This window comes from Gopherus evgoodei, chromosome 22 (assembly GCF_007399415.2).
Source record: "Gopherus evgoodei ecotype Sinaloan lineage chromosome 22, rGopEvg1_v1.p, whole genome shotgun sequence".
In the NCBI taxonomy this organism is placed as follows: domain Eukaryota; kingdom Metazoa; phylum Chordata; order Testudines; family Testudinidae; genus Gopherus; species Gopherus evgoodei.
In genome coordinates, this window is record NC_044343.1 from 12,850,576 (window position 1) to 12,864,165 (window position 13,590).

Here is a 13,590-nt window from a genome sequence, read left to right on the forward strand (position 1 = left end):
TCTGTGGGGCGAGGGTCTGGTTTGGAGAAGCAGGGCCAGAGAGAAAGTGACTGTGTCGCTTTTCAAAATGTTCTATTCCAAACCATTTTCATTAGTGTACAAATCAAGTGATGTTTCATCCTCTTCTCCCTCCCCCCCCCCAACAGATAACAAAAAACCTCCCCCTGCTGTGATCTGAAAACCCGGCTAAGGATTCTGGGGCTGGTGAGCAGTTTTTAATGCTGTGCAAACCAGGATGGAATCTGTCTTGCTCTAGTCCCTTCTCCCATGGCCGTGATGGCTTCTGTTGCCCTAATAAGACAGAGAGAGGGAACTGGTATGTTGACTGGCCTGCCAGTCTGGCTCTTGCTCTTACGCGTGTAGACCCGGGACCCGTCCACTTAGCATTTGTCAGCACTGTTAAGCAGATACCTTGCCTCTCAGATCTGACAGCTAACTACACTGCTAATGAACTGGATTCATTGTACAGACTTGTACAGATCCCAGGGTGTTGGCTGTCACTGGAGATTAAGCACACTTCTCACAACAGCATGGCTTTGGGTTGCTAGACCAGAACGTCAGACATTAGCGTCAGCGGAAGCTATTTTACTGACTAACTGATGTCAATAATGATATCCTGAACGTTGCCTGGGCCATTCTTTCCACTGGACTCCTTCAGGCCTGGTGACCTCTGGCTCCCATGTTTTATTCCCCTTGAGAATTCAGGCCAGAAAATCTACAGCAGGGGTCTGAGGCTAAAGACTCAGGATGGGTCATGTCTGTTCTTCTCTCCTCCCCGCTCCCCTAAAACTTCAACAGCAGCAAGTTTTTTGAATAAAAAATGGGGCCAGGATGGCAAGGAGCATGTTCTGCAATTGGATCCCTGCGTGTGGATTGGAAGGTGTGCTGGGGCCAGCCCTTGGGCCTGAGCTCCTGCAATTGCTTGTGATCTCTGGAGAGTGGGGTAGTCAATTCGTTTTGTCAAGGTCCAAATTTCTTTGTCAAGATGTAGTCAAGGTCTGGACTCCAGAGAAACACAAGTGCCTCTGTTCAACGAACACAGACAATGCTGTGAAATATACCCAGGGCCTATATTGCTTATATTTTTACTGCATTAAGTGAAAAATAAAATCAAACCACAGTGTAACCTAAAAATAACCTCCAAGGAAGATGTAATTTATCTGAGACTGAGAAAGTACTTAAATAAAATGTCAAACGTGCAAATATTAGCATTAAAAACTCTTTCAGGCAACTGTTTCACGTTTTGAATGAGTTTTGTCAAATACAGTTATTGTAATGTAGGCATATCTACATACAGATAAACACATTCAAAACTTTTCAGGCCTTTTGTGGTTTATTTAACATAAGTATCAGTTTTATTTGAAAGAAAACGACACTTCGTACACATGATCTCTTTATCTTTTATGATTCAAGTCTTTCCAATAACAAATGCACACCCATCTACATGTTTATTAACAAAAAAGAATTTTGAATTACTGCGAAATCCCTGTTAAAACTAGAATCACCACTGAAAATGTAATTTTATACAGCTACACAAATTTAAAATGAAATAGGTGTGAATAATATATAACAACTCCAGTGCTCCCCAGCAGTGGGAAAAGTGACAGCTCCTCTGCTGGACGAGGGCCTGGAAGATTAGAGTGAGTTCAGTCCAGGCAAGCTGGAGGTGACTGCACAGATGATGATCAGTCAGAACAGAGCAATTACGAGATTTAATGTTGTTCAGCCTTGCGAATGCGACTCTCACAGGTCGTGCCAAACCCAGCCAAAATGGTAAATGCCACCTTCCTCGAGTGTGGCTACGTGGAGTCCGGCACAAGAGTTTGTCCAGAAAGTTTTAGACGTAGTCTCAGTGCCGCATCTTAATCACATCATCCGCTTGTAAATCAGTAAGCTCCAGCTGTGGTGTTGCTTTTTCAACATCTGGAAAGGTGCTTTTGCTTGATCCCACCAAATACCATTTGCTTGTACCACGAATGGGTTCCTTACAAACAGGACACTGTCTTTAATGTTTTCAAATTCTTGGAACCTCTGCTGGAAGTTTTGAAGAAGCCTGGCTAGAGATGATGCCATCTGATTCACATCTGCACATCCCAGCAGCTTAGCAACGATGGGAAATGCAGCATCTCCCCAGTTGTGTCTGAGAATGGCAGGTGTCTGAAGGCGACAACGCTGTCTGTCTTCTCTGTAAAAAGGGTTTCAGCTGTAGTAACCAAACACTGCTTAATAATGTCCGCATCTGTAAAAGGTTTCCTGTGTTTTGACATTACTCACATACACCTCGATGAAATTTGTTGCCTTTTCCTGAGCACAAGTAGCCTTTAAAATAATATTTGTGCTCTGAAAATATGCAGCCGTTAATGAAGCAATCTTATCTCATCTTAACTGGGAAGCCAGTGAGTAGTTGTGGTTTGATGTGCCTGCTTTTAACACCAGCCAGTCTCTATGCAAATTAAACACACTGGTCCACCCTTTGGGTGTTATGGGAAAATAAGTTGGCATTTACCCCCCCTGCTTTAAATGAACAGTTTTCAGTGTCAACTTTCCTTTTTATGCTGCCATTTTTAAACACGGTGCTATGACACATCCTTGAAAGCCCCGGCAGTGGGATTCCCTGGGGTCCCCTTTGCTCCTCCTGCAGTTCTGGTATATTTTTGATATTAAAATACTCTCTAGGAGCCCTTTTCATAAGCCCCCATCAGAATTAATATATTTTCAAAAATGAAAACATTTGACGTAGGTTTTTGAGTTGAAATGCTGATGCAGCTGTTGGTTCAGTGTTTTCTTTGGGATCTTAAATATCGTGCCATCGATCTGTTCAACAGAATCAGTCTGGCTTTACCCCTCCAAAGCCCCGAGTCCTGGCACGATTCCAGGCAAGGCTGAAGCCGTGATTCCCAGCAGGGCTGATGGGGTGCAGGAGGGAAGAGGGAGAGGCACAAGAGCCCACTCCTTGTCCCACGAGTAGAGGGAGGGGAAGAGCAGAGCTGCTGCAAGCCTCTGAACTCTTTCCTCTCCTGTAAAATGGCACCTGCTGAGCGGCAGGGGCAGAGGGCACCGGCTGCTCCCTGCGGCAGCCCTGATTAGCAGCAAGGGGACAAACAACCACTCCCAAGCGTTTTCTCCAAGACAGACAGGGTCTGTAACCCAGCTGCACCATTTTAGATTCTGATTGGGGCGGTGGGTAGCATTCCAGGGGCTGCTTGGCTCCAACCCCCAGGCAGCTGAGCTCCCACTGTCAGGATTTAAATTCAGGTGCACAGATTGGAGCTGGATCAATGTTTGGGAACCCCCGTGTCTCCTGCCGGCCTGAAGCGCTAGTCCCCGCGAGCCTCAGGCAGGACTGAAGCCTGGAGTCCCACACGCTGCTAGTGGGGCTGCCCCAGTCTCAGTGTGCCTCAGGCTGGGCTGCAGTCCCAGTGTGTTTCCCAGCACGACTGAAGTCTCAACTCCCTGTGGGGCTCTGGTGGGGCATGAGCCTCCGGTGAGGCGTCAGCCCTGTGGGACGTGTGCCTGGACTCGGGGCTTCAGCCGCCAGGAATCTGAGCTGCAGCCCCCTGGGAAGCACCTTGGGACTGAAGCCCTGAGCCCTGTGATCCGCTGAAAAGGCTCTCGCTGTCTGGATTTGGACCGTGGGCCACCTATTGACTAGTCCCATGCAGGCAGCTGGAGCAGTCTCTGCAAAAGTCACACACAACATTCATACAAAACAGTAAGACTCACATACAACATAACAAGGGAAAATCCCCACTTTGTCACACTTGTCTTACTAAACAATAATAATCCATGCGGCTGTGTGCACCAAGATGGGGACAACCAAATCCTCATGCTTCAGGACATAAACTGATCATGGGTCAGGAAGGAATCGGTTTCCCATAGGCGCTGCTGGGCACACCTGGCTAGGCACTATGTCTAGACGGGCCGTTGTCTCCCTTTGAAGGAAGAAGTGCAGATTTCAGCTTGCCCGTTGAGCGCGCTAGAATGCCCTTTGTGGCGGAGGGAGGTTTGAAATGGCTGGCTAAAGCAGCAGAGCTAAAGGAGTTTCCGCTTCCCTTGTGAGTTCAAATATTTTGTGCTTGAAAGACAGAATTGAGGGAGCTGATTGCCGCTGGAGTCCCCTGTACCTCACTTTTCTCCTGTGCACTATCTACCCCACTCCAGTGGGCGTGATGCCGTACTGGGCATCCTGTCTAGGTGGGTGAGGTGCTGCCGGGAGGCTTCTCTGCTGGAGGTAGGACCTGGACATTGGGGTGAAAACTGAATTCTCTGCAGCCGGGCCAGAAGCGTTCACGTGTGGGGGGTTGGGAACTGAGTGCGTCACTGACAAGGGTGTAACGTAGCCTGGGGTTGGTCTGGCAGCCCAGGCTGGGGTGGCTGCAGTGCTGCCTGTGGCGAGGGAGTGGTGACAAAGCAGCCAGTGACGGTCTCTGCGCTGGTGGTTGCCGCTGCCCCTAGCTGTGATCTGTGACCCTTTCCATGGGGTGGAGGGGTGGGTTTTAAGGCAAGTTCTGGCCGGATCCGATCCTAGGGCACCCTGCCTCGTTGTACTGCAAGGACGTACGGAGGAGCCAGAAGAAAACCTTCCCATTCCCCCAGCGGGGATGGTCCTGAATCCTGCCCGAAGCCTGCCACTCCCCGCCCTGGGCACCCTCTGGCAGACAGTCTAGCTGCATCCTGCTCTGCCAGCCTGCCTGGTTGCTAGGGGATGGTTGCCAGGCTTGTGTTGGGCAACAGTAGCCCAGGAGGCTGACTGGCTGCAGCAGGGAGCCGGCAGCCACCCGGGCAGGGGCGCCGTGGCCGGCAGGAGGTGGGCACGGAGGGCATGGACTTGGAGGCAGACCGACCATACGTCCCTCAGGGGACTCTGGAGACAGACTTCCCGACCCCGTTGTACAGGTGAGAGGCTCTGCGGTGTCTGCCTGCAGGTCTCTGCTCCTCTAATACCCGGAATCCCTCGCCAGCTGGGGGCCAGGCCCTCCCGAGTCCCAATCCCAGCGCTCTCACTTCACCTCGTTGGGCCTCAGTTTCCCCGGTGGTAGAGTGGGGATGATGGGCTGCTCCAAGAATGCCGTGGGAGGGTCAGTGCCAGGCAGCCAAGAGGGAACAGAAATACCTCTTCAGTGGGGATGGGACGCAATCCTGAAACCAGCCCCTCACCACCCCTCTACCCCCACTGCCGGCTGTTCTCCTTCATCACCAGGTTCTCAATGGACCCCCTGCCCCCAGTCCATGTAAACCTCTGGCTCCTGCCTGTTGTGTGTGGCTGGCCGGCAGCCTTAGCCTCCTTTAGACAGCAATTGGTTACTCGCTAGCGTGCGTGTGCGTGTGTGTGTGTGTGTGCTCTGACCCCTGGGTGAACCAAGGGTGTGTGTGTGTGTGTGTGTGTGTGTGTGTGCAGGGCCGGTGCAACCATTTAGGCAACCCTTAGGGCACTAGGATTTGGGGGGGTGCCATTTTCTTCGGCAGTGACTGCAGTGGCTGGATCTGTAGCCACTGGCATTTAGGGGGAGGGGGCTGGGGCAGGGAAGCGCGGGGAGGGCCGCCTGCAGCAAGTAAGGGGGGGGCGACATGCAGGGGAACTCCCCACCCCTGCTCACCCCTGTCCTGCCTCCTCCCCGAGCGCACCATGGCCGCTTCACTTATTCAGCCTCCCAGGCTTGTGGCACCTAAGCTGATTGGCACCGCAAGCCTGGGAGGCGGGAGAAGTGAAGCAGCGATGGCGTGCTCGGGGTGGAGGCGGGACAGGGGTGAGCTGCGGTGGGGGGGTGCCTCAGGGTGGAGGGGGGAGCTGCTGCAGGGGGAGGAGCCTCAGGGAGGAGTGTGCAGGGGGGAGGGCGCAAGGTGGAACTTTTACCTGTGTGTGTGTGTGCGTGCACGCGCACGTGTGTTCTGACCCCTGAGTGAACCAAGGATTGGGGGATGTGTGTGCACATGTGTGTTCTGACCCCTGGGTGAACCAAGGATACACGTGTGCGCGCATGTGCACGTGTGTTCTGACCCCTGGGTGAACCGAGGATACACGTGTGCGCGCATGTGCACGTGTGTTCTGACCCCTGGGTGAACCAAGGATGCACGTGTGTGTGTGATCCCTCCTTCGACGGGAGCTAGTACAGTGACAGCTCCTTTCCCCCGCAGGGACGAGTACCTCACGCTCCACGGGCCCCGCAATGCCCCCGTCCTGAAGCAGGCCGTGCGCTGGAAGTGCACCCCCATGGGCCAAGACGCCATCCCCCAGACCTGGTACACGGGGCTGACCAACAGAGACAACCGAGACACCTGGTACACGCTCCCCAGCGGCCTGAGCCGCGAGGCCTACCACCGCTGGGCCTGCTCCCATGCCGAGAGAGAGCGGAAGACCTTGCCCCCTGGTAAGGAGGTGGGGCTGGGGGCAGGGGCGCCGTGTGGAGACGGAGAGCTGGAAACCCACCCTCCATCTTGTGTCCTGCACCATGTCCGTCTGCAGAGCGAGACCATTTCCAGAGCCAGTCTGCACAGGGGACCCAACAGCCACTAAACCCTGCAGCTGCTATGGCCAATGCCCCATGTCCGCTTGCAGCCCAGCCCCACGGGAGCCCCTTGCAAAACCCTGCGCTGCCTGCACAGGGCGACAGCCACTGCCAAAATGCCTCCCCTGGGGCAGGGCACCAGCCGCCTGTTTCCAAAACTCATCCTGTTGATACCCACAGCTGGCTCCTGTCATTGCCCGGCGGGTCTCGCTCTGCAGATGGGCCCGGTGCTGAGCAAGGACAGGCGAGTTTTCCCACAATACATGCAACGGCCCAGTGCAGCGCCAAGAGCCATGGGGGTGACCCCAGCGTTCCTAGCACCTTGCCCGGGGGAATGCAGCACCAGCGAGGACACGGTAACTGGGGGCGAATGTGCAGGGTGGCTGCTCATTTCTGGGTCCTGCACTGTGGCAGGAATCCTGGGTTCCATCCTAGCTCTGCCCCAACTCACTGTGTGTCCTGTGGGTCCGTGACCGAACCACTCTGTGCCTTGGCTTCCCTACCTGTAAAAAGAGTCATGAAGCTAAATGTTTGTGCAGCCCTTTGAGATCCTCTGATGAACAGGGCTGTGGAAGTGCAAAGGCCAATAATCATTGATAAGAAAGTTTAAATCGTATTTCCACGCTGGCCTCTCTGAATGCCCCTCCCATGCTAGGTTCCCAGCTGGGGCTACGCTGCTTGGCACTGGAATCCAGAGGAGAGCAGGGGCTTAGACAGAACCTTCCTTGAAAGCTTTCTGCTCTGATGCTCCTTGGTGCTGCATTCCCTGAGGCATCGGGCTACTGATCGCAGCTGGCAGGCTACTCATCTGTATTGTCCTTAAGACACATTTGTAGGATGCTGGGAAATAGAACATCATCTAATCGTCCTTTTCAAAAATCTCTGCTGAGGCTTGCGGCGGCAGGGGACTGGCCTCGTGTTCTGTGTGTCCAGCCCCTAGCGCACAGAAACTGGAGTCACGGACCAGGACTCCACTGGCATGACAACAAAACCAGAGCAGTGAGTCTCTGAGTCCAGGGCTTCAAACTTGGCCTTGTGCCCTGGGGCTGGAAACAGCTGTACAGATGCTGCCATTTGCCTTCTGAGACTTTTTCCAGCCCGGGAGCACAGACCCTGGGGGGTCTCTTACACTCACTGCTGGGGGGCAGGGGTCTTGCAGTGTAGACGTGGCTCAAGGCACTTTGCTAATAAAAACAACTACTAAGAACGTGACTACGATGTGCTGAAAGCAACCTGAGTGACGACCTTGCAGCTTGTCCTCCTTTTGTTTGGCTCGATGCGTGTTAACCACGTCATTGGAGCAGCCATTGAATTATAGCCCCAACCAATGCCCTGAAAGCTACTGGGCCGACTGCCTGCCTCCCTGTGTCTGCGCAACCCCAGCTGCAGGGCAACGGCGCGTCAGGCCAGTTCTGCACTCGCTCTGCCCCGGGGTCGGAGCAACGGGGGAATCACGTCTGCAGTTTTATAGGCCCTGGGAGTCTCATCTCCAATGAACACGGAGGTGATGTGGCTCTGATGCAAATTCATGGCATGGGACATCTTTCTGTGCCAGGCTCCATGAGGGGCAATGGCCCTCTGCCTAGATGATGAGTTTTTAGTGTGTGTGTGTTATCCTAATGCCTGGGACCCCACCATGCTGGGCGCTGGGCAAACACAGACCACGGAGCCGCTCCTTGCCCTGAAGAGCCGCCTGGCCAAGACGAGACAATGGCCAGGGCCACCCAGAGTGGGGGGCAAGTGGGTCACTTTGCCCTGGGCTCTGCAGGGGCCCCCATGAGAATGGCTGAGGCTCCCTCCCTGGCTCCAGCCTGACTCAGCGCATCCAGGAGTTTCGCTCAACAGCGGCAGCGTGGCTCCGGCGGGGCCCCTGAGCTGCGCCCTGCTCAGAGCCGCGTGCTAAGGGGGCAGGGCTGCGAGCTCCAGCAGGGCCTGAGCTCTGTCCACTTGGTCTGGAGCTGACAGCCCTGTCCCCTTAGCGTGCGGCTCTGAGCAGGGCAGAACTCAGGGGCCCTGCCGGAGCCATGCTGCACCGCTGTCCAGAAGCTCCTGGATGGGCTGAGGCTCCGCGAGAGGGGCAGAGATGGGGGTAAGGGGCTGGGGGGGGGGGGTTGGCTAAGGGGCAGGGAATCACAGGGAGGGGGCAAAGGTTGGAGGGGCAGTCAGGGGACAGGGAACGGAGGGGTTGGATTGTGGGCGTTCCAGGGGTCTATCAGGACTCAGTGGGGGGTGGATAGGGGTCGGGGCAGTCAGGGGACAGGGAGTAGGGGTGGGGTCCTGGGGTAGTGGTTGGAGGTGGGGTCTCTGGGGGACGGTGAGGGGACAAGGAGCAGGATGGGTTGGGGATTCTGAGGGGGGGCAGGCAGTCAGGGGGCAGGAAGTGGGTGGGGGTCAGATAGGGGGCAGGGCCTTCCCTGCCCTGAAGCTCATTCAGCAGTTTGAGGCTTGCAGAAGAACCAAGCCGTTAGCTTTTCCATTAGGGCTACCATCCCTTTCGCTTCTCAAATGGCAAATTATAGTCTGTATTTAATTTCAGTGCCATAGGGAGATTCATGTCAGGGGAGGGTAGCTTCATTTAAAATTAGCCACTGGGGGAGGGATCACATGAGAAGAGCAATATCCTTCCCAACCCTACCAAGGGAGACCCCCCACCTCTGCATTCCCTGAGGCTTCAGAGGGGTTAATTCAGTGGTTCTCAAACTTTTATACTGGTGACCCCATTCACTAGCAAACGTCTGAGTGCAACCTTCCTCCCCCTTGTAAATGAAAAACACTTTTTTATATATTTAACACTATTATAAATGCTGGAGGCAAAGCGGGGTTTGCGGTGGAGGCTGACAGCTCATGACCCCAGTAATAATCTCGTGACCCCCTGAGGGGTCCTGACCCCAGTTTGAGAACCCCTGGTAGCACCCTGTGTCCATTCACATGCATGTGCTATTTTGAGCATTGCAGTTTTCACAACATAGGCTCATCCCAGATTCTGGAACAAGCTCAAATGCTCAGTTCATGGAATATGTACATAGTCTATACTAAAGACAAACCCACAGTAACTGTGTCCAGTTTGTGAGGGACTCCATGGAGCCAGTCTCTTGGAAACAGGTAAATGCATGGAGGTTAAGTCCATTAATGGCTATTAGCCAGGATGGGTCAGGAATGGTGTCCCTGGCCTCTGTCTGTCAGAGGGTGGGGATGGATGGCAGGAGAGAGATCACTTGATCGTTGCCTGTTAGGTTCTCTCCCTCTGGGGCACCTGGCACCTGGCCGCTGTCACAGACATAATACTGAACTGGATGGACCTTTGGTCTGACCCGGTACGGCCGTTCTTATGTTCTAACCTAAATGAACCCAAAGTTATGGAGACAGATATGAGTCAAGGAAGCCGGCAGAGTATCAGAAACCTGGAAAAATCTCTGACTGGATGGGCTCAGGCGTTTGGTCACAAGCTGAGGTGGTTCAAAAGTTTTGAATTTTTTTTAAGCAGAATTTTTTTTATTGTTTCTTTAAACAATCAAACTCAGCAAGTAGCAAATATTTGGTCACACACTTCTGAAATCCCAAACTATCTTCAGGTTTTGGCAGACTAATTTAAGCTTTTCAATTAAAAAAAAACACAACAAATTTTGAAGGAAAGCAGACATTGTCCCTGATTTTTTCTGCTTTTTAAAAAAAAACCCTAGTTTTTGATCCAAAAAAAGTTTTGATGAAAAATATTTGTCCAACCCTTTTAATGAGCTTTAGTGCCTTTTAGCACTAGCTGATGCTGAGAACCAGTGATACCTCGTAAAGAAGTTTTCTCAAAATTGGGTTTGTGCCGAGATGCAGAAGGTTTATTTTTCCCAGGGCCGCCTGTGTGGGGGGAGCAAGTGGGGCAATTTGTGCCATTCTCCACAGAGGCCCCCAAGAGAATATAGTATTGTGTGGTATTGCAATTTTTTTTATGGAAGGGGCCCCCAAACTTGCTTTGCCCCAGGCCCCCTGAATCCTCTGGGCGGCCCTGACAACAGCTGGATACAGGCCGCCAAGTGAGCCCACGGAAACACAGCACTGAGCAGCACGACCAGCGGCCTAATTGCTGGTGGCTTTTTGTAAAGGAACTTCTGGAGCTGACCCTGATTCCCAGGCAGGGCCGCAGGGACCCCATGCGTGTAGGTGGGAGCCTGGCTAGTTGGCCCTCGTGGGAGCAGGGGCAGGGATTGCACCAGAGCTGCTGTAGTCAAGGCCAGGAGAAACGCAGGATTTCCCCAGGGGCAGCGTCAAGGCCGTGCCGTATGCAAGTGACGCTGCAGGCAGTGGTTGGGGCGGGGAGAGCCAGGGCTGAGAGTGTCCCAAGGCTGTGGGAAGTGGGAGGAAGTTGAGGGTCTGATGCTCCACGTGAGTCACACACCCGTCGCTACTGCTGCGTTTCTCCCCTTGTGGGACCGTGCCGGGGCCCTCGGGGGCATGTCAGGGAATCAGGGCCGTGCTGCACACTGGGCACTCGGGGTCAGTACAATGCACCAACGGTCCAGCAGGGGGTGCTCACGTTCTTTGCACAGCAGCTGGAAGGACCTGGACAGCTGTGCTGGGAGCTGTGCTGGGAGCTTTGGTACCTGTTTTGGAGGTGGAGAAGGAGCTCTCCTCTGCACTGCGGCAGGACTCAGGCCCCGGGGCCGGTCACCACAGCTCACGGCATGAGGCAAGTCAGCATGACAGAGCCACGCTGATGGTGTGATGCAAAATTGCATCTTCTAGGCCTGAGAACTCTCTCTGCCCCCATGCCCTGGCTGCTGCTTTGCCTGTGCCTCCCACCAGCCCATCTTTCCAGAGCCCCACTCCTCCCTCTTCGGGGAACGCCGGCTCAGCGTTGAAATCTCTTGTGCTTCACGTGAGGGTTACAAGACACAAAGTCGCTCGCCTGTGACCTACTGGGAAAGTCTCCTTTGGGGCTGCAATTGTCTGTGCCAGGCCCTGATCCTGGTGACTCTGGGCTGTTTCGGGGAAATCAGTTTTCAAGTAACTAACAAACTGAGGTGGTAGGGGGGTGGCCAAGGAAATGTATTTTCTATGCATTTAAACCCAGTATTTTGCACATGGGTGATTGCAGGATGCTTGGGCTGTAAAATCTCACACTTTGCATGTGATGGTGGCTAACCAGCCAGTGGAACCCCTTGCCACAAGACAGTAACACAGCCAGAGTTTACATGGCTACAGGACAAGGCTCAGAGCTGTGGTTATTAGGACTGGCCAGAGTTGTTCAGTAGGATGGTAAATAATTATAAGGCAGGTGAAGCGGCGGGTTCAAGGCATGGGCCCCTCACTACCTGGCCGAGCTCAGCAGGAGTGGCCCCTGCTGTGATGATCAGTCCCACCCTGTCTGGTAACGGGTGCTGGAGCAGGCTGGGCATCTCCTCGAGCCACGCCTGGCTGGCCGCCCTCCCCGGTGACGACGCTGTGCTTGTGTTGCTCCAACAGCCTATGCCCAGCACCTGCGGGAGGTGTCATGGTTTGACCCCGTGGTCCCTGCTCAGTACCTGGAGCCCAGTACCAGGTGGGGGGCCTTCCGGTGGCAAGACAGACCCGTCCTAGGAAAGGAGCATGGTAAGACTGTGGGGCTTGGATCTCTAGGGCTGGGGGAGGGAGGGGGCAGAGCAGGTCACTGACTCTGATCCCGGAGGGACCTTTTGCTGCTTCCAAATCTCCTCCCTCTCCCCCACTCACCATGTCCCCCCCCCCCACACACACACGCATGCACGGGCCCAGGACTCCTGGCTTCTGCCTCTCACACTGCCATCAGCTGCCTTGGACAAATGGCTTTCCCGCTCTGGGCAGGGCTATTGATCCAGCCCCGCCTTTGCCCGGGTACCCCTCTCATGCCATTAGCCTGAGAGCATGTAAAGGGGAGATGGGGCCCGGTGCAGCCTGGCCTGTCCCCCCAGCCTCTCACACATGGGGCACATCCCTTCTCCTGTCCCCCAGCCATGAAGCAGCTCCCGAGCGCTCTGGGGAAAGGACCAGCAGTGTTACACCAGAGCCGAGGTCTGGCCAGGCAGGCCCCAGCTCCCCTGGCTGCTCTCAACCTCTCTCCTGTGCCCCCCACTCACCTGCTCTCTCCTCCCCTCGCCAGTTGTCAACCGTAACCGTGCCAGCAGTGAGCTGAAGGGCCACGCTGGCTACATCCCCTACCTGGCTGCCCACACGCCCGCCTTCACCACCAGGGACCTGCGCACCTGGACGCTCTTCAGCCACCAGCCATCCACCAACCAGTAAACACTGCTGTGCCCCAGGCTGCCTCCGTGGGGGCTGGGAGTGACTGGGGCTGGGAGGTTCAGGGGCTGCGAGCTGAGTCACCCCCGTGGCCTGAGTTGTTGGGCTGCCAGGGGCCCCCCTGCAATGAGCCTGGCTCTGGGCTTGTGGCTAGCAGCCCTGGGTATTCGCGCCAGGCCTGCATCTGTGCAGGCTGAGCTGGCAGCAGGCCCTTCCACCCATGCACCTGCCTCAGCCGCCATGCCACCCCCAACGGGCTCCCCCGGGCACACAGCCTCGCCTCATGAGAGACTCCCGTTTGCCTTCCCAGCTCTGCCCAACAGCTGAGCCCTGGGGCCGGAATGAGGGGCAACCAGAGGAGTTAACAGCCCCCCCCCCCGGCCCCTCCATTTGTTTCTGCCACGGCAAGGCACTGGTGCTGCATGTAGACCCCGTTCCCTGACCTCCCTTCCCCTGGCAGCAGGTGCCAAGGGCACAACCTGCTCTGGGCTCTTCCCACACTGGCCTGGGGCCTTGTAGGGGACATGGCTGATGCTGGGGGCAGGGGTTCCGGCCCCCCAGGGTTCACTTGCTCTGTTCTTCCACAGCACCACTGCTGCTCTGAGCTGGCCATGCCCAGGGCAGGGCTCACCCACCATCTTGCCACTGTGTTGTTCCCGCTGCAGGCAGCCCCCGGGGCTGGCAGCTGTTCTGCCCTAGCAGCTTCCTGAGACCATCTCCGGGCCCTAGGACTCTCCGGCCCAGGCAGCTGGGTTTATCTGCCCCTCCCCCATCTCTCCAGGACCCACTCCCCCACCTGCACCCCCACAGACTCATAGAATACAAGGTTGGAAGGGAC

The 13,590-nt window shown here is 55.2% G+C and overlaps 1 protein-coding gene across 1 annotated transcript; it reads left to right on the plus strand.

The window, feature by feature from the left end:
• The first annotated feature begins 4,758 nt into the window (after positions 1-4,758).
• On the plus strand, positions 4,759-13,579 carry C22H19orf71 (chromosome 22 C19orf71 homolog). Its single transcript, XM_030540761.1, has 4 exons — positions 4,759-4,896; positions 6,136-6,368; positions 11,961-12,086; positions 12,613-13,579. The coding sequence occupies exons 1-4, from the start codon at positions 4,823-4,825 to the stop codon at positions 12,753-12,755; spliced, it is 576 nt and encodes a 191-aa protein (XP_030396621.1). The 5' UTR covers positions 4,759-4,822; the 3' UTR covers positions 12,756-13,579.
• The last annotated feature ends 11 nt before the right edge of the window (positions 13,580-13,590 follow it).